Genomic DNA, 20,377 nt, shown 5'->3' with positions numbered 1-20,377 from the left:
TGTCCGATTGAAAAGCAGGCCAGTCTAGCCGCGCGGGAGGAAGGAAGCTGGACAGCCCTATTCCATCCGAGGGCGTCCAGTTCAATGGCGGCAGAGGCACTTTCTTCCCTGCTGGATTACGATGTCCTACAAGCCCCGCTTCACAGGTACCTCTGCCAGTGACACACTCACCCTCTGGTGAGATATAGAAAAAAACAAATTGGAGCTACTTTCCGTGTGCTTCCGGGCGGAAACACAAAAACAACTGAGGTTAGAGGGAGGGCGGGAGCTTTTAATACTTTTCCTGTGTGTTTCAACAGGTGTCTGGGCGTGCCCAAACTCCTGAGGACGTGTCCCAGCTGAGGGATAGAGAAAATAGTCTGGTCACTGGAGTGGGGAGGCTGTGGTCCTCAAGTGGTTAAAGAACAGCACAGAGGTGGATTACAGAACAAATAACTCGGCTGACTATGGCTCACCCCATACACCAGTTGTGCAGCATAGAACGTTTCTCTCTACAGACAGCTAAGCTCTGTACCAATTATATTACTATTTACTACACAGATAATGCCGGCAGGAACCGAGCGGGTGCAATGGGATAGAACGGAATGCCAGTGGCGGTGGATGACCCTGATGGATGGTGGAAGGTACTGAGCAGGTGCAATGGGACAGAATGAAAGGTGAATTACTTGCATAAACTGCTACAGAGTACCAAGATACCTCATGGTGTCCCAGAACCCTTATTACTTTTCAAAGCATCTATAGAAGGAATCATTATCAGCACAGTATAGTAGAAGGTGAACAGAGGTGCCAAAAGGATAAAATATGCTAAAATTGTTAAAACGTTTGGGAGGCGGTGGTGGCCTCAACCTCCCCAAACACATAAGTTGTCAATTTTCAGAAGAAATAGATTTTTATTCACATACTCCAAAAAAAAACAGGCAATGCGTTTCGCAGGTATAATCCCACTTCCTCAGGCAATCACAGTAGGAGTATCACACAGCTAGAAATCTAGTCCACGCCTAGCGCGTCTGTAGAGTACAGAGGCGCTAGGCATGGACTAGACTTCTTGCTGTGTTTTTTGGAGTATGTGAATAAAAATCTATTTCTTCTGAAAAATTGGCAGCTTATGTGTCTGTTTGGGGAGGTTGAGGCCACCGCCGCCTCCCAAACTTAACAATTTTAACATATTTTATCCTTTTGGCGCCTCTGTTCACCTTCTACTATATCTGAGTCCACCCCTTGGTGGAGGGGTGTTTATCCCCCTTTTTTCCCTGATCTACAGAGAGCGACATCTTAATCCTGAGTGGGGACAGGCCTAATCTCCCCACCTGCGTTTACAGTGGTTGCCTGAGCGGTAACCCTGGTTTGTGAGTATAAATTGCTTACTATTCATTTATCTTGTCCTATTCCAATACATATTACACTATTCTGGGCTCTCGGTTTCCCTGTTTTACATTACCAGCACAGGGTCAATAAAGTGCTTATACTGCTGTTGAGGAAGGGCCCCTGGTGCGGTCCCAACCTCTGCATCCCTTATTGCTACGCCACTGGTTATAGGCTCACTGTACACTGGCAGTTCTGGATGCGCGCATAAAGTGATGATTTGCATATTCAGGAGTGATGATTCATGGGAAAACACAGCTGATCACTCAAAGTTAAATAATTGCAAATGCTATCTGTTTTAAAGGGAGCCTGAAGCCAAGCAAAAAAGAAAAGAAAGATACTCACCTAAGGAGAGGGAAGGCTCAGGGTCCTGTAGAGCCTTCCCGCTCATCGCGTCCCATCACTGCCTCCCCAGTTAGCAGTCTTTAGCTGATGGGTCAGAGACTGCTCTCAGCCGCTGCAGGAGGCTTCGGCAGTCTCTCATGCAGTCGCAAACGCGCAGTACGAAGCCGCCCATCTTCGGGGGAACTTCTGCGGTGGGGGCTTTGAAGGAGGGATCCTGCGCTGGAATGAGCGGACTTACATGAGAACCGGTTTTGTTTTTTGTTTTTTTTACAATGGTTTCAGACTCATTTTAAGAAGGCAAAATTATATTCAGCACTGCACAACATAGATAGGATTGGAGTTGTGTAAATGAGAACCTTCACAGAAATGTTCACATGTACCTAAAGAACTACATATTGGGCCTGATTTACTGAGATATCTCTGAGGATCTCCACTGGTGACATCACAAGTGATCCAGCTGCCCTGGACTGCATTTTTGAAGGCTGTTTGGATTAGTCAAGAATGGGAAGGAATCTCAGAAGTTACTGACAACAGAGTTTTGTTTTCTGACAGATTCTGCAGGCCGATCTATGAAATAGTTCACATTCTATCTTGACGGCTGGGAAATAAAGAAAACCACACTTTGATTCAGATGTTGTATGGTTGGATTGTCCACCCGGTTTTGTTTTGTTTTTAAAACAATCTGGTGGGAAAGCAGATGTAGAGGAGAGGAGTCCTTGCATAGATTATGGGAAACTTTGTCCTGAAATGTTAACAGTCGCATCTCTGGGCTCATTATGGTAACTAGAAGTCTAACCTTTCTCCCACTTCCAGGCACTGAAATTGGCTTAGAAAAAAAGTTATTTTAAAGAGATGATGAACAATTACCGTACCTCCTAGGAGAAAAAGTCAATTGCTCATGGGCCCAGGACTCTAAATGACATTTTCTCTGCAGTCAGACTGCAGTTGGAACAGCATAACTCACTCACATGTAAATTGCAGCTCGTAAAACTCACAGAGGCAGTCAAAACTTCAAACATGGATATTTAACATTTTCTACCAAAATACGACTACAGGATTCCAGGAAAGTCTTGTTTAGGATTACGACTATAGACACGAGATTGAAGTCTGACAAAGGCTGCACAGCTCAAAGCTGGCTCTTATTCTTTAAAAGTTAACCGAGAAACTGTATAATCCTGATTCAAACTTCAGTCAGAGCACCTGATCTGCATGCTTGTTGAGGGTTTGTGGCTAAAAGTATTAGAGACACGAATCAGCAGGAGAGTCAGGCAACTGGTATTATTTTAAAAGGAAAAATCCATATCCTTCTCAGTTTAGGTTCCCTTTAAAGATGAGAGGTATATGGTGGCTTTTAAGCAATACCAGTTGCCTGGCTATCTGGCTGATACTCTGCCGCTAATACTTTTAGCCATAGCCCCTGAACAAGCATGCAGCAGATCAGGAGTTGCTGACATTATTACCCACATGCTTGTTTCTGGTGTGATCAGAAATGGATTATGGTGAAATAGGTCCCTAGGCAAGTACCCACTTTGGGCCCACCCTTGATGACCAAATGGATTGTTTTGCTTGTAAGATTTGGTGGGGGGCTAGTGTCAACCAGGCCCCTGGTTTCTCTCCATGCCCTAGGCACCTGCCTAAGTTGCCTTGTGGATGATCCGACACTGGATGCAATTTAGATTCTACTGCAGCCAAAGAGCTCAGCAGGCCTGCCGGGCAACTGGTATTGTTTAAAAGGATATAAATATGGCAGCCTCCATATACTTTTCGCTTCAGGTTCCCTTGAAATGCTTGGCAGATTAAACTGACTGGTCCCCAATTACACCTCAATTCTCTCATCCAAGTTAGTTATATTAAGGACATATTTTCCACTCCTCACAAAAGGAACTTCAGCTGTCTGCACAGGAGTACAGGAGGTGAAAGATAAAGAATGTTTACGTACTTACGGTAATGACTTTTCTGCTGTGCATTACAATAACAGATTTGTCAGAAACTTGGCGCACATAGATGGTAGTCATCCACGCTGACATAAGTGAAGGCAGGAGTCATCACCCCTTTCCACTGCCAAGTTATTGTACATGCGGGCGTCTGTGATTGCACAAGCAGCAGCTGGATCTGACTTGTGTGCTTATCTTCCGAGCAGTTACACCATGGAGACAGCACTGCATTGGCAATACAGTCTCAGAAGCAGCAGAAGCCTCCCCTATGGCCTGTGTCAGCTTCTGCATAGCCACTAAAGGTTAAGGGTGCATCCATCTAACCTGACCCTCAGCTACAGCACAAGCCCATATATCACAATCTGACAAGAGCTTGTGAGAAATGCCTCTACCAAAGAGGGGTGTCAGTAGGCTTCAGTTTGGCACAGGTCCCGGACTCCGCTTCCTCTGGCAATGGCCAGGCAATACTTATCTTTCAGCAGGCAGCGGGCCCAGATAATTCCCCTTCCTCACAGAAGTGACAGAATGCTCAGACGGTACACACCCCCTCAGAGAGTCAAAGCCATCACCCTATTGTGAAATGACATTCCATATTTCACTTATTACATCTCTCTATTAATATCTTCAGCACTTCAAAGCTAAATGAGGGCCCTCCCTGTGTTAGGAACAGAATGTAAACATTTTCTCAAGATAAGAAGGATACATGAAGCCATCCAGAACTCACAACTCGCTATACAGTACAGTGCATGGCAGCAAAATGTCGTTTTACAGAGTTAAACAGTTTTGGGGGGATTTTTTAAAATCTATTTTCTCAAAAACATCAAGTTTATCATTCCTGGGCTTTTAAATGTGTTAGAGGTATAGCTCTGTCTAGAGCTTGGACCTCAATGCTACGAGTTACACATGTTACTGATGATTCCAGACCAGTACCAACATTTGTCACCTCATACAGTTCTGAGTACACTAGAATAGCTAATATTGTTAAAGTGAAATTTGCCTGTGCTGTTTGCAGATGACAAACTACACCAGGTTTTGGAGCAGGGATACAGGTTTGTCTCTAGGAGTGTGCCCTCTTTAGTATCTGTCCCTTCCCTAAAGGTGGCCATACACTGGTCGATGTGCCATTAGATCGACCAGCTGACAGATCACTATCTGATCGAATCTGATCAGATAGGGATCGTATGGCTGCCTTTACTGCAAACAGATTGTGAATCGATTTCAGCCTGAAACCGATCACAATCTGTTCAGCTGCTCCTGCCGCCTGCCCCCCCCCCCCCCGTATACATTACCTGAGGCTGGCTCCCGGGCGTCTTCTCCGCACTGCACCGCACCGCTGTTCTTGCTCCATCCCGGCGCTTCCTGTGTTACTCCGTGACCAGGAAGTTCAAATAGAGCGCCCTCTATTTCAACTTCCTGGTCACCGGAGTGACACAGGAAGTATAAGCGTACACTGGGACATGCGGAAATGCGGTGCAGCGAGGAGAAGAGGACCCCGGAGCCAGCTTCAGGTAATGTATACATGCTCGGATCGGGCCCGAATCGTACGCCGCAAGCGACGCGCTCCTACCGCCGGGCGATCGAGGGTAATTTCCCGCACGGCGCGATCGACGGACCGATCCGATTTCGGGAGGGAATCGGATCGGCGGGTGCGTTTAGCGCAAGCGATTGGCAGCAGATTCGATCCCAGGATCGGATCTGCTGTCGAAACGGCCGTGAATCGAGCCAGTGTACGGCCTGCTTTAGTCTATATACATTCTATAGCTCTGCTCCACACAACTGGCTCTCAACCATAGGGTCTTTTCCCGGTAGTTACGCAATCTTCCAATACTGCCATGTACACAAGATGAGTTGACAGGTGGTTTCTTCTTCTAATGGCAGCATGTATCCAATACGACAATGTATCTATGGCATCAGTCAATATGCAGTATAAGTCACTGAGTGTACCATCTATCGGATACAATAAATGGGCTGCTCCACCAGGCCATTTCAACACCGAATTGCAGAATATTATTGTGGCCCCTCTTGTACAACTGTAAACATCTCCAACGTAGCTAAACATTTTGTCCAAGCACATGGTGGTGACATGCAATCGTTTGCTTTTAAGGGGATTGAAAAAGTGTTTAGATCAGTGAGAGGTGGAGAGAACTATCATAGATTATTGGTGTTTGAGGCCAAGTGGATCTATCACTTGGATACAAGAGTACCAGATGGCTTGAACTCTAGATGGGATGTTAACCTTTTATACTAATCTGAATGTGTTTTTATAATAAATACGTGTATTAAGTACTCTGGTCCAGCTCTTAGCAGTATCTGAGGAGTTGGTCAGATTAATTACCATTAAGGTGTCCGGTTCAGCCCTGAATGGGAGTTTTTTGCATATATGTCACTTCCTGTCTTGTTTCTGGTGAGGTATAACTAAGGACTTATGTGTGTGAAATGTGTACGTTTGGATGAATAAATAAAGGTTTCTGGATTTTATCTCTATATGGTGTGCTGTGGGCTTCTGTACCCCTTCCTGGGCTTAAAATGGTTGTTTGACACAACTGAGTGCGAGAACTTTTGGTTCTGACTTAAAGTGACCCAGAGATGAAAATAATGAAAGATTTGATACTTCCCGGGGCTGCTTCCTCCAGCCCCATAAGCACATCTGAGTCCCTCACCGTCCTCCCGCGGTTCTGTTGTGGCCTGCCGTTCAGCCCCGGTAAAAGCTCAGTCGCATCCAGTCTGGGTCTTCTGCCCATGTGCAGACCTCCCACGCATGCGCAAAAGACCCATACTGGACACGAGTGAGCTGTTACCGGAGCTGATCGCAGCTGAACGTCAGACCACAGGAGGACGGCTTGAGACTCAGACAAGCTTATGGGGCTGGAGGAAGCCCCGGTTAGTATCAAATCTTTAGTTCATCTAATCTCTAGTATTTTTTAAGGCCACTTTCACACCAAGACGTTGCGTTTTAGGGGACGTTAAGGTAGCATAACATGCCCCTAACGCAACGCATGATGGTGTTGAAGTTGGACGTCAGATTGAGCCGCGTTATGCTGCTCTTGGTGCGCTGTTTTCATTCTATCTATACTGATAGAACAGCCGCTCCAGGATAGTGATGGGAAGTCCGGATCTTTTCAAGGATTCGGATGATTCGAATCGGATCATTGAAAAGATCTGGATCTTTGAACCAAATCATTTGAATCATTTTACTAGGGAAGCAGACTGGGGGTGAATTGACTAGCAGGACATGACTTTCCCTGCACTGTACATTCTGTATGTTCCTGTTTCTTCCAGGCAGACATCCACTGTGAACCGAATCGTTCATTTTGATGATCCGGATGATTCGACTCACAAAAAAGATCCGGATCAAATGAACGAATCATTCATGATCCGAACAACACTACGAGTCCAGGTTACGTCAGCACAGTGCAGTGAATATTAATTAGCCATGTGGCTAGTCACTGAGCATGTGCAAGCAGTCTAACGCAGCTAAAGCCCAGTATAACGCACAGCATGCTGCACTTTCATATAACATGCAGCGTTACAATGTAACGCAACGTGGGCACTGTGAACAGCACATTGATTTTTCATTACTGTAAGCTGGCCTGCGTTACAAGCTGCTGTAACGTGGGACTTTTACGTCCCACTGTGAAAGCAGCCTAAAGGCATCTTCAGAACACAAAATGAGAACATGAGAAGCAAATCATTCATGCAAATCTACATATTCCCATTATTAAAAACGTGGAATGTTTTTATTTAGATGGAAAAGATAATAAATCCTCAAGGAGAATTTCAGACTTACTTGATCAAATTGGGGGTCCTCTCCTCTTTGTAGTGATTTTGTTAATGGCTTTTCCTGCAAACAAAAGTAAACAAGGTCACAAACAAAGTAAATAATTAATTAGATGGTTTGCATAATTCAGCAGCCACAAGAATTCAGAAGAGTATCATTTCTTTTGGCACCTAAAGTAAGACTACCAAGCCTGATTTACTGAGGTTCTCCTGGGCCTGAGAGGACTAGAAGTCATAAATTATCTACTATAGAGTTTCCAGTCAGTACAGTACTATTATCACAAACCCTGCAGAGTCAAAGGATAATCCGGCCTATTACAATTGAGGAACACGTCACATGGGGACAACTGAGTACTAGCAGCCATGGCTGGCATTTCCACTGCAGTGTATTGTTTGGTTGCTGGGACTGAAGGCTCATACACATGTCCATCTTACTAATGCACAACCAACCACACAACACCACCAACTACACAACTTGACAAGTATGTACACACATGCCAACCAACTCACTTAAATTATTATTATTATTATTTAGTATTTATATAGCGCCGACATATTACGCAGCGCTGTACAGTGTATATATATATATTTATCTTGTCACTAACTGTCCCTCAAAGGAGCTCACAATCTAATCCCTACCATTGCCATATGTCTATATTATGTAGTGTAAGTACTGTAGTCTAGGGCCAATTTTAGGGGGAGCCAATTAACTTATCCGTATGTTTTTGGAATGTGGGAGGAAACCAGAGTGCCCGGAGGAAACCCACGCAGACACGGAGACAACATACAAACTCTTTGCAGATAGTGCCCTGGCTGGGATTCGAACCAGGGACCCAGCGCTGCAAGGCGAGAGAGCTAACCACTACGCCACCGTGCTGCCCAAGCTAACTGCTATGTGTGCCAGCTAACTGACAAACTGCACAACATGTCTGCATTCAAAAAACAACAACGTTTTTTGTACACACATTCCAACCTGCATGATAGTTGGGCAGGTTGATCCACCGGTTGGATCTGGTAAACAACCTGTTATCAGTTGGTCATCTGGTTGTTTGTCAGCTGTACACACACCCAACCAATCTTCCAACAGACAAGTTTGGAAGATAGTTGACAGATTGTTGGTGCGTGTCTTAAAGCCACATACACACGCTCAACAACAGACTTTTAATATAAACAACTTTACAAACGACTACAGTTAACAAAGTTGGAAAGATAAATCTTGGCTTGCAAACGACTATTAAACACACAGAACGACTTGACGCTTGACGGGCGACTACATATTTACATATCGTTACTCAACTGGCAAATGACTAATATGTTCTAGTTAGTAATGGAAGACACTAAACAGAGTTAATCTCCCATAATACAGTTTTGGAAAGAAGTATCTCCTGCAGTGGTCCACCTACAGTGAGGAGCTGGTGGAACGGCATGCATGTAATAAAGGCACCATGAAATTTGGGAGTCTGGAAATAGCCGATTTCAGAGTGGTATTTTTCATAAAAAAATTAAAAAAAACTAATCAGTAAAATTTACCAATATTTTAACACAGCAAAACCTAACCCTATTCTTACACAGAACCCTCTACGACACCTAGCATTAACCACCACCACCCCCTACCAACACCTAACCTTACCCCCCTTTCTGGTTGCTTGAGACTCAAGGTTAAAAATAGGCCTGGCTTATACAGAACTATACCCCACTCTATACACATACCATGAACTCTGTATTAAAATACAGTAATTTAAAGTTTATTAACCTTAGGGGAGCCATGGAAGCCAATCTTTAAGCACAGCAGAGCCCACAAACAGCCTAAGAAGTTGACCTTCACCACTATGAGTACTGCTGGCAATTTGGGCTGGTTGGTTGAGACAGCTGGTTAGTTGAGCTCAGGATAACTGGGACTCTACTGTAAATGCCCTTACATAATAAGATGTCCCTATGCAGCAGCTACCCAAGTTTACTTTCCTTTATACCTGGGGAGGTTCTTTCCTGAAATCATTGTCTCAGCTTTTGCCTTTTGAGAAGAGAACAGAACTACTTTAAAGTGAACCTCCGGACTAAAAATCTACTCAGCAGAACTGAAAAGGCTTGGTGTTTCTTTAACAGTTTCACAGCATCAGAACTTTGTTTTTCTTACCAAAGCATCATTTTTTAGCTGCATTTTTACCTAAGCTCCACCCATCAAAGAAAAAAAAGCCCAGGCTTTTTTTCCCCAATGCTGTGCAGAGCATGATGGGATTTCCTAAGTTGTTCACATTGCCTAGCAACTGGGAGAGGTGCTCAGGACACAGGACAGTTGGAACTGTGTCTCATGCTCCCTGTCACCTCCTTTCAACCAAAAAGATGGCTGCCATCATGAAATCAAACATTTGCCTGTTCTTTTAAAACAGTGTGGGTAAGAGATTATATTACCTATCTATTTTAATTAACATAACTAATGTAGCTTAAAGACAGTATGTTTGTTTAGGCTGGAGTTCCTCTTTAACCACTTCACCACTGAGGGGTTTTACCCCCTGAGCAATTTTCACCTTTCAGCGCTCCTTCCATTCATTCGTCTATAACTTTATCATTACTTATCGCAATGAAATGAACTATATCTTGTTTTTTCCGCCACCAATTAGGCTTTCTTTAGGTGGGACATTATGCCAAGAATTATTTTTTTCTAAATGTGTTTTAATGGGAAAATAGGAAAAATGTGGGTAAAAAAATTATTTTTCAGTTTTCGGCCATTATAGTTTTTAAATAATGCATGCTACTGTAATTCAAACCCATGAAATGTATTTGCCCTTTTGTCCCGGTTATAAAACCATTTAAATTATGTCCCTATCACAATGTTTGGCGCCAATATTTTATTTGGAAATAAAGGTGCATTTTTTTCATTTTTGCGTCCATCCCTAATTACAAGCCCATAGTTTATAAAGTAACAGTGTTATAACCTCTTGACATAAATATTTTAAAAGTTCAGTCCCTAAGGTAACTATTTATGTATTTTTTTTTAATTGTAAATTTTTTAATTTTTTTTTAATTACAAAAAAAAAAAAAAAAAAAATGGGGAGTGTGGGAGGTAATGAGTTAATTTTATGTGTAAAAGTCATTTATTTGTATGTGAAAAATGTGTAGGGTGTAGTTTACTATTTGGCCACAAGATGGCCACAGTAACTTTTTGTTTTAATGCGACCTCCAAGCTTCCTTCCGGAAGCCTGGAGGAAGTATAAGGAGGCTGGACACGTGAGTTTTTTCTCACAATGATCGCGCTGCCCATAGGAGAGCAGCGGATCATTGCGGGGCTTAGATCAACAAACGGGAATGGATTTTCCCGTTCATTGATCTCTGGGCGAGCGGGCGGCGGCGTGTTTACTAGCGGCGGGCGGCGTGTTTACGAGCGGGAGTGCGGACAGCGTCGGGAACGCGGAAAGTACGTATTTCTCCGTCCCTGGTTGTTAAAGGATGGAAAAAGGGGCGGAGAAATACGTACGCGCGGGGGTAAAGTGGTTAAAGAGTAACTGTCAGGCTGCAAAAGCTAATTTAAACCTCTATTCTCCTGTGTTAAACAGTTTAGAAGGAAGCCAAAAAGGCAATACTGAAGTTAAAAAATCTCTCTTAGTTTTGATGTGTGCTGAACTGCAAGGATGTTAGACCCAAGCTCTTAAGAAGCCGAGAGCCGCATACCATACAGCAAAGCATTCTGGGGCCTTCCCCTCGGCTGCTAGTGATAAGTTACAGGGCTCGTGTTACAAAAGCAGCAGCTCACAGCACTGAAAAAACTCCGGGCAGAGTACACTGCAGGAGTCCGCTATTGTTCCTAGCCACATGGCTAATTAATATTCACTGCACAGTAGTGTTTTACATTACCGATCTTTTGTGTGAGTCTAATCATCAGGAAGCAGGCAGGACATGACGACACAATTGGCTTCATAGGAGACAGACAAACATGGAACCTGCCATGAGCTGTCAGGAGCATCATTCTCTGCAAATACTATATAAAGATTCTGTGAAATCCAAATGTGGACAGTGAAATGCATATGTAATGTAAGTACAGCCAATGTTTAGCTACTGATATATGTGTTTATTTTCTCAGAGACCCTTTGCCTAACAGCTCCTCTTTAAACAGAAAGCAGCTGTATCTCTGGAGCAGTCCTTTTGCACAGTATTGTCAACAATAGTTAGTTGGGCTTCTCAGTATCGAACTTGTTGCTTTTGTTTAAGGCCCCTTTTACACCCATTGTGGTGAGTCGCATTGCGGTACGGTCCCTACCGCAGCTCATCGTAGTGAGGGTGCGACTTGCACTGTAATCCTGAAAGTGCACCAGAAGTCCTGTGTTTTCTTTGGTCATACCACATGGTATGACTTTTCAGCTGTGCTGCGATTGTTCTAAATCACACTGCAACTGCACAGCATCAATGTAAAAGGACCCTTGGTGAAAGATGAATCTTCAACTGCCCAAAGACTTTACAAATTTCACAGAGACTATAGTGGTAAGATTTCCAAGCCTGCTGTGGTAATTACAAGATGTGCCCATCCCTGTATGTTTCGATTTATTAAACCACACATACAGAAGTATTGGGGAAAGCTGAAGGTGGGTGGGAAGCCGAAAGCTCTGTGTTGGGAAGGAAAAGAGCCAGGAAGTACGATGGAAGAACAAACTGATAATTTTCCAAGATACATAAAGAAGCCAGCAGATGACTCAGCCCACCAGAATATACCCTGAAAGTGTAATTCCAGTCCCAGAACAAGGCCAATGACGCTTTCAGAGTGGGCAGACTGAAATCAAATAGACTATTATTAAATACAGCATAACGGGTTTTATTAAAACCAGCAATTCCCTAAAGCCTGGCGCATATGAGTACTGAGTAATGTTCTTTAAATGCACACCATCCACTCTGGAGCTTCTGAATAGGCAGATAGGCGGGATACATTACAGCCTAAAGCCTTGTACACACCTTAGATGGGTCTCAGCCTAAAGCCTTGTACACACCTTAGCTGGGTCTCAGCCTAAAACCTTGTACACACCTTGGTTGGGTCTCAGCCTAAAACCTTGTACACACCTTACCTGGGTCTCAGCCTAAAACCTTGTACACACCTTAGCTGGGTGTCAGCCTAAAACCTTGTACACACCTTAGCTGGGTCTCAGACTAAAGCCTTGTACACACCTTAGCTGGGTCTCAGCCTAAAGCCTTGTACACACCTTAGATGGGTCTCAGACTAAAGCCTTGTACACACCTTAGATGAGTCTCAGCCTAAACCAGGGATGTCAAACCGGTCCTACGAGGGCCGAGATCCTCACACATTTTTGATACAGCTCAAATGAATTGATGGGTCTGAATCAGGAAAGGTGTGGTCCATCAGGTAGAACACCTTCCTTTCTTTCTCAGTCCATCCTAAACACTGGCATGGATCTGGCCCCTCCAGGCCTGGAGTTCGACACATGTGGCCTAAAGCCTTGTACAGACCTTAGATGGGTCTCAGCCTATAGCCTTGTACACACGATAGATGGGTCTCAGTCTAAAAATCATGGATTCCCATTAAAACTGCAATGGGGCCCCCTTGCTCACACTCCCTTCCCTCCTTGGTGACACCCCACAGCTATAGGACTCATCTGCTAGTAGCTATACAACAAATGTGGCCACCATGACTCTGTCCCCTCATCCTAACAGTGAAGCCATCCCGACTCTCTCAACTGTACCAAGTGTGGCCACCATGCCTCCACCCCCAATGACGGTTCAGCCATCATGACTATTTAACTCATAACAAGAGTGCCGCCGTAACAGTATATGCATCATGACTCTTCCGCCTATACCAAGTGTGGCCATTGTGACCTCACCCCCAATGACATTGACACCATCATGACTCTCCCACCCATAACAACTCTGGTGACAACACCACCAGCTCTTGAAGGGGGCTCCTGTATTAAATGGAGGTCAGATTTTGGGCACCTATTAAAAAAACCAGAGGATTTGAAAATCAAATAAGAACAAAGAGCATGGAGGACATTCGTTATGAGGAAATGCTTGATAAGCTATATTTATACTTGAAAAGAATGATCACAATGTATGGAATTAACCCATACAGAAAGTGTTCTCCCTGTGTTTGTGTGGGTTTCCTCTGGGTACTCCGGTTTCCTCCCACATGGCTGGATATTGTACTGGTTAAAGGCTGTGCCTCTGACACTGGAGACCAGGATTCAAATCTCGGCTCTTCTGGTTCAGTAAGCTGCACCTATTCAGTAGGGCACCTTGGGCAAGACTCCCTAACACTGCTACTGCGTATACAGCATGCCCTAGTGGCTGCAGTTCTGGCACTTTAAGTCCCCCTGGAGAAAAGTGTAATCTAAATGTTACCGGTATTTGTCTTGTCACATCCCCCCCAAAAAAAACAAAACATACTAAGCTAATTGTCTTCCCCAATAATTGGCCTTAGACTATGGCTATGGTAGAGGTTGGAGCGTGCGCATGTACCTCTGATAGGTGAATTAGTGACTAAACTATATACTTTGTAAAAATGCTGCCGAAGAGGTCAGTGCCATATAAATAATAAAAAATAGCGGCACATACAGTATGTATAGTATGCAAATATGGAAGAGAAGTATTATCAGCACAATGGCAGCATTGTATAAAGAGAAGAGCTGCTCCGTGACCAGCACTGGCAGTATGAGGGAAGTGCAGATAAATCTGTGGAAAATAGAATGCCAGAACATGAGGTAAACAAGACTACACTAATGACAACAGTGCAGGTAACATTCCAAACCACCCTTCAAGGTCAGCCCAACTGGAGGCAGGCCAGCCTTACAGAAACCCACCAGCTGCTTGTGGAGACTCAGATACCAGACTTGCAATAGGACAACCCCGTCTGTTCAGTTGGTAACAGACAGAATATACAGTCACACTGGGAGCTAAGTCTGTGTTGCATTAGGAAGTCATTAACAGACAGTAGATCAAATTATAAATTAGACTTTGATCTGCCATTCTGATGTCTATACCGTTCTACATAATACAATGGCTAAGATGCCGGCAATGTCATCTTGCAGTACCACATTGTCCAAGTTTTATTTGTGGACAAGTCACCACCAGCACTTTCTCGGTTTTCCACATTTTTTTATTAGGGTGTTTTGCATTTCTCCTTCTACATCCCATAACCACATTCAGAGCAGGATCATACATAAGGCAACCTAGGCAGGTGGCCTAGTGGGTGTCAAGAGGCCCATCTGCGATCTTCTCTGACTCATCTCCAACTCAGCTTACTAAAAGGACCATACGGGGATGCCAAAGCTACTGCCTTGCTTCGAGCCCCACTTTATTTTAATCCATCGCCACATTAGTAGGTTAATTGGCTTCCCCTCAAACTGGAGCTGCTAATAGATTAAGATAGAGATCAATTTTGTGCGCTATTGATCTAAAAATTGATTTGTTTCGTGTTCGTAAACAGATACCACATGCTGGAAATTATCGATCGATTCTTTGATCTGATGTAAAAATTGCAAAGTGTGTATGAGACTTAAGCCCAATCTACACGATACGATTCGATTACGATTCTATTTATGATTCGATTAAATCAGACATGTCCGATCGGGATTCTATTCAATGCAATTCGATTTGCCATTGTTTTGCAATCGCAAATCGAACTGAATCGAATCCCGATCGGACATGTCGGATTTAATCGAATCGTAAATAGAATCGTAATCGAATCGTACAAAGAATCGTATCGTGTAGATTCGGCTTAGGGCCTAACTAATAAATCTATTATCTGGATTTGCAAGGCACTTCCATCTCCAATGAGGACCTGTCACAAACCGGTATCTGTAATTATCTTGATGTCTATCTTGACACTGTTAAATCAGTAACCCTCCTGGCGGTCTAAACCGCCAGGGAGTAGCGCAGCATTTTTTTTTTTTTTTTTTTTAAATCATGTAGCGCTTCATGATAGCCGCTGTGCAGCGGCATCCCCCCACCCGCTCCGATCATCTGCAATCAGGAAATCCCGTTCAAAGAACGGGATTTCCTGGAGGGCTTTTCCCGTCGCCATGGCGACGGTCGTGATGACGTCATCAACGTCGTGACATCATCGGGAGTCCCGATCCACCCCTCAGCGCTGCCTGGCACTGATAGGCCAGGCTGCGCAAGGGGTCGGGGGGAGCGGCGAATCGGAGCAGAGCAGCGGCGATTGGTGTGCACACGCAGCTAGCAAAGGAAAAAAAAATTATGCAAATTGGCTCAGCAGGGCCTGAGAAATCTTCCTGCGCGGCTTACCGCCTTAATAGTGAAAATAACCCAATACATAAAATTGCTTTCTTTTTTTTTACAATAAAAATGTACTAATTATTTAGCCAGCGTTTGCCCATTGTAAAAATCTTACCTCTCCCTGATTTAGAGTCTGAAATGCATCATAGACGGCAAAATCTTTAGTACTGGCCAGGGCTGTGGAGTTGGTACAAAAAGCATCCAACTTCTCAGTTTATGAAACCCCCGACTCCGACTCCAGGCACCCAAAATTGCTCCAATTCCTCAGTACTGTATATATCAGGGCTGTGGAGTCGGTACAAAAATCCACAGACTCCGACTCCTCAGTTTAGGATTCCACCGACTCCGACTCCTCAGTTTAAGATTCAACCGACTGCGACTCGTAGACTCCGACTCCTCTAATTTGCATATTACAATATTGTTGATTGCAAGTATGTAACATGAAATTCGTCTCTTAACTGCCAACGCTTAGGAATTTTAAAGGACAACTGAAGTGAGAAGGATATGGAGACTGCCATATTTATTCCCTTTAGTCACAGACTAAAACTAGTCCTTGGTAAGAGTACTTGTAAAAGGTACAGGCCGGAACAAAGAACATCTATCAGGCCCTAGGCAATGTAAGTGTGGGTACATGTAAGAGTGATGTGCAGGTACTCTGCAGGGGAATAAGGGGATTCTTCCTCTATTACACATTCTTCATGCACAATCTGAACCAGGTTTATGGGTGATAGACAACACCTCTGTGTTCAATGTGCACAGCATTCTCAGTGGATTCCCTGCAGCTCTGTGGGGAGTGCATATATAGAGTATAGTGCTACTGTGTAACAAAGTAAACCTCAGACAAATGAAATTAAAGTTTTATACATACCTGGGGCTTCCTCCAGCACCCTTCAGGCTAATCAGTCCCTCGCTGTCCTCCTCCGTCACCTGGATCTTCTGCTATGAGTCCAGGTACTTGAGCCAGTCGGGCGTAGTGCGCATGCACACACTCCGCCGCCCGGGAGCGTACTACACCTGCGCAGCACTATTGAGCAGGTGCAGAACGTTCCTGGCTGTGGAAGCGGCACGCAGCCAGACTGCGCTGACTGACTGAATTACCGGGACTCATAGCAGAAGATCCGGGTGGTGGAGGTGGACAGCGAGGGATTGATTAGCCTGAAGGGGGCTGGAGGAAGCCCCAGGTATGTATAAAACTTTATTTTTCATCCTTCTCAGGTACCATTTAATTCATAGTCACCAAACCAAATTTTAACAGCATATCAAATTATTTGATTTCATCAGCAAAGGGAGTGCATACATTTGCATAAATCAGAATCAACACAGAATTATTTCCATCTCATTGACCATCTCTATTAGTGACACGGCTACACATCAGCCTTTGTACTTACAGCATAGATGGTATTTCGTATATATAAGAGATTCCTGTGTACACATCATATATACAGTCACAACCAGATGTGTATATCTGACTTTAAAAATACGGGGACTGCTTTATTGAAGCAGCACAAGTAACTCATTTTGATTGGTTCATTCCATTTTTGTGGACTAAGCACAGCTATTACTGTATATATATATATAAATTATTTAGGATGACTATTATCTGAGAAATAGAACATTTTATCATATTTTCAATTTTAATTACAGTTTAAATTCATTTTTTCCCGACTCCGACTCCAGGCACCCAAAACTGCCCCGACTCCACAGCCCTGGTGTGTGTGTATATATATATTATATATATATATATATATATATATATATATATATATATATATATATATATATATATATATATATATATATATATAATCAGCCTAGGCCAGGGGTGTGAAACTCAAACACAAAGTGGATCGAAATTGAACAATGGGACCTAGTCGCAGGCTAACCTCAATGTCTACTGGCCCCCTTATAAAGTTCCCTGGTGTCTAGTAGTCATCCTTCCTCCCCTACACAGTTCCTGGTGTCTAGTGGTCCTCCCTTCCCTAAACAGTTCCCTAATGTCTAGTGACCCCCCCCTTATACAGTTCCCTGGTGTCTAGTCCTTCCCACTCCCTCCCCCATATGCTTTCCCTGATTATCTAGGGCTTCACCTCCAATATAGCTTCCCTGGTGGTGTAGAGTGGGCCAAACATGATGCAAAGTGGGGAAACCACTTGAGGGCCAAATTTAATGTCTCTGAGGGCCAGATTTGGCCCACGGGCCGGAGTTTGACTTGTATGGCCTAGGCTAGGCATCACTGGGAGGGTGGGGTTACATACAAAACAGCTATATACAAGCTAAAGGAAGTGTTCCCGATGCAGAAACCAGGAAAATTAGTGTAAAAGTTAATAATAATAATAATTTGCTGCATTCTACTTATGCTACACACAGCTTCTTTAAGAAGGAGAAAAATGACATTTTAGAAAAACACAAATTCTGCTTGCCTGGCTGTCCTCTGCTGCTACATTACACTGACAAAGAACAACTACGGACATGAGCCATTCTGACTGCCACCTGCACGTTAGTTGCTTGTGTGTGCAGATTGTGTCCAGACTCTTTATGCCAGGTGCTCCACCCTTCTGTCCTAATCCACCCCCCCCTGAACTCCCAGCTGATCATACACTCACTCTCTCTATGGATAATCACAACAAATCTGGGGGCACACTGCAGAGGTCCCAACAAAGCTGGAACCCACTTGAGGGGTGAACTAGAAAGCTGGCAGGGAGACTGTGGGTACAATACAGGGGCACTGGAAAGTTGGGACATACTCTGAAGAGCACTAGAATACTATCACATGGGTATGGGCAGCACAGGAAAACTTGGCCGCACAAATGATGGCACTAGAAGTTTGATATTCTAAAATATGTTACACGTGCCACTGTCCAATACTGGCCACGCCTACTTTTTGAAGACCCAGTTGTGGCTTCATCCCATCCAAACCATAATGATTTCCGGGGATAGTGCTGAGGTAACAACACAGCTAAAGACAGGAGGCCATAAAATAGCATTTTTGAAGCACAATAAAAGCAGATCTTCGCTTAAAGCGGTACCCAATAAGGATTTGACCTGTCTGCCCTGCTTATACATGTAGAAAGGCTCAATATGAACAGGAGCAATTGTCTAACCTCCTGCCAAAGCTCATTACTGACAGATACTCATAAGCTCATTGTATCAAGCAGCGCAATCAGGAAAGTAGGCGTATCAATGTACAGTTATGAGAGAAATGGTATCATCACAAAGCTTGCTCAGAATACAAGGCACCAACCATGGAGCTATGAAGCCAGATACTAAGCTAAAGCATGGGAATATGTCATTGAAAAATGGTATTAACTGTCTTTATGGATCAGAGGACTTTACTGATAGTATATGAGCAGAGATGCAGGTTGTTTACACATGCCTGTTTGTGACCACTTTTACTGCATATGCTGTAATCAATCGGTAGCAATTGTTATTGCAGTCATCTCTGTCTACAGTGACATTAAAGACGGGTGATTTAAAAGAATACCTGAGGTGGCGTTATAAATAGGTGTACCAGCAAACAACAAGCGTGGATCGGGGGTTGGCCCTAGAGCTGCGCAGCTGCACTCACGGCTATGCGGACTGCGCAGCCGCGGCCAGCTCCGGCGGCCATCTTTGTGCAAGCAGGAGAGCCCGACCCGGGCTGTGCGGTCGGGAGTCTTTCGGGGGGCTATTGAGCGGCGGGGACCCGGCGGAATGGCACGGAGGGTGCGCACGGCGTCCTCCGTGTCTTCCAAAGTGATGCAGGTATCTAACTTTTTAATTTTTTTCTTTTTTTGTAAATTTGGCCTCGGAAGTCCTGTGTCACGAAAATCTTAAAAGTTAAAATACATGTCAACATATACAAATAAGAAGTACGTTTCTTCCGGAGTTAAATGAGCCATAAATGACTTTTCTCCTAGGTTGCTGTCACTTTCAGTAAGTAGTAGAAATCTGACATTACCGACAGATTTTGGACTAGCCCATCTTCTCATAGGGGGTTCTTAGGGTTTTCTTTATTTTGAAAAGCACTTAATGAATGGCAGTTGCTCCATCCAACTGCCAAAAAAGTGTGCAGCGAGCAGGGAGGCTGGCCAGCATCTTTGTATAAATCTTTTTCAGGAAATGTCGGTAATGTTAGATTTATACTACCTACTATAAGTGACAGCAACATAGGAGAGAAGCCATTCATGGCTCATTTTACTGTTGTAAATGTTTGTTTGATTTTTGCAACAGTTCCTCTTTAAGGAAGGTGGAGTTACACTTTAAAAAGGGACTATTGTACGTAAAATTATTCAGCAGCCTAATGCGAACACGCTCAAACCAGCGCAGGAGATTTGGGCGCAGCCGGCGCCACCATAGACCATAATAGGAATTACGGCTATAGCAGGCACAGGGAGTAACTTCAGTGCCGTCAGAAGACAGAGCTGACGTTACTTTTAAAACATAATTCGGCTTCCAGCAATCATTCCCCACTATCCATGGCGGCCTGGAGGGGAATAGTATTTAATACGGCCGGGACTTGTGCAGCAGCAGGATCAGCCATATACCGGCTGAATCCTGCTCCCAAGTCTCCAGCGCTGTTATCTCTCGTACGCGCCTAATGGTGCAAGTCAGGGGATGGAAACTGCCATCTGACCTATAACTATGTGCAATAGGACCCTCTCCCCACAGCAGAAGGCCTCCCGCTGTGCAATAACTCATGTCATTTGAGGAAATACCCTCCTATACACAGCTAATCAAGGATAGCATGA

General features: G+C 44.1%; 1 protein-coding gene across 9 annotated transcripts in view; it reads right to left on the bottom strand.

The window, feature by feature from the left end:
* FRY (FRY microtubule binding protein) overlaps positions 1 to 20,377 on the bottom strand; it is a 578,021-nt gene that overhangs the window by 257,310 nt on the left and 300,334 nt on the right. For all 9 annotated transcript variants that reach the window (XM_068267046.1, XM_068267044.1, XM_068267045.1 and 6 more), the window contains one exon: positions 7,429 to 7,482. In XM_068267046.1, coding sequence (XP_068123147.1) covers positions 7,429 to 7,482 — 54 coding nt within the window. The remainder of the gene's footprint in view (positions 1 to 7,428; positions 7,483 to 20,377) is intronic.

This window comes from Hyperolius riggenbachi, chromosome 2 (assembly GCF_040937935.1).
Source record: "Hyperolius riggenbachi isolate aHypRig1 chromosome 2, aHypRig1.pri, whole genome shotgun sequence".
In the NCBI taxonomy this organism is placed as follows: Eukaryota; Metazoa; Chordata; class Amphibia; order Anura; family Hyperoliidae; genus Hyperolius; species Hyperolius riggenbachi.
Note: the sequence above shows the minus strand (reverse complement) of the source record. Positions and strands in the feature narration are given on the sequence as shown.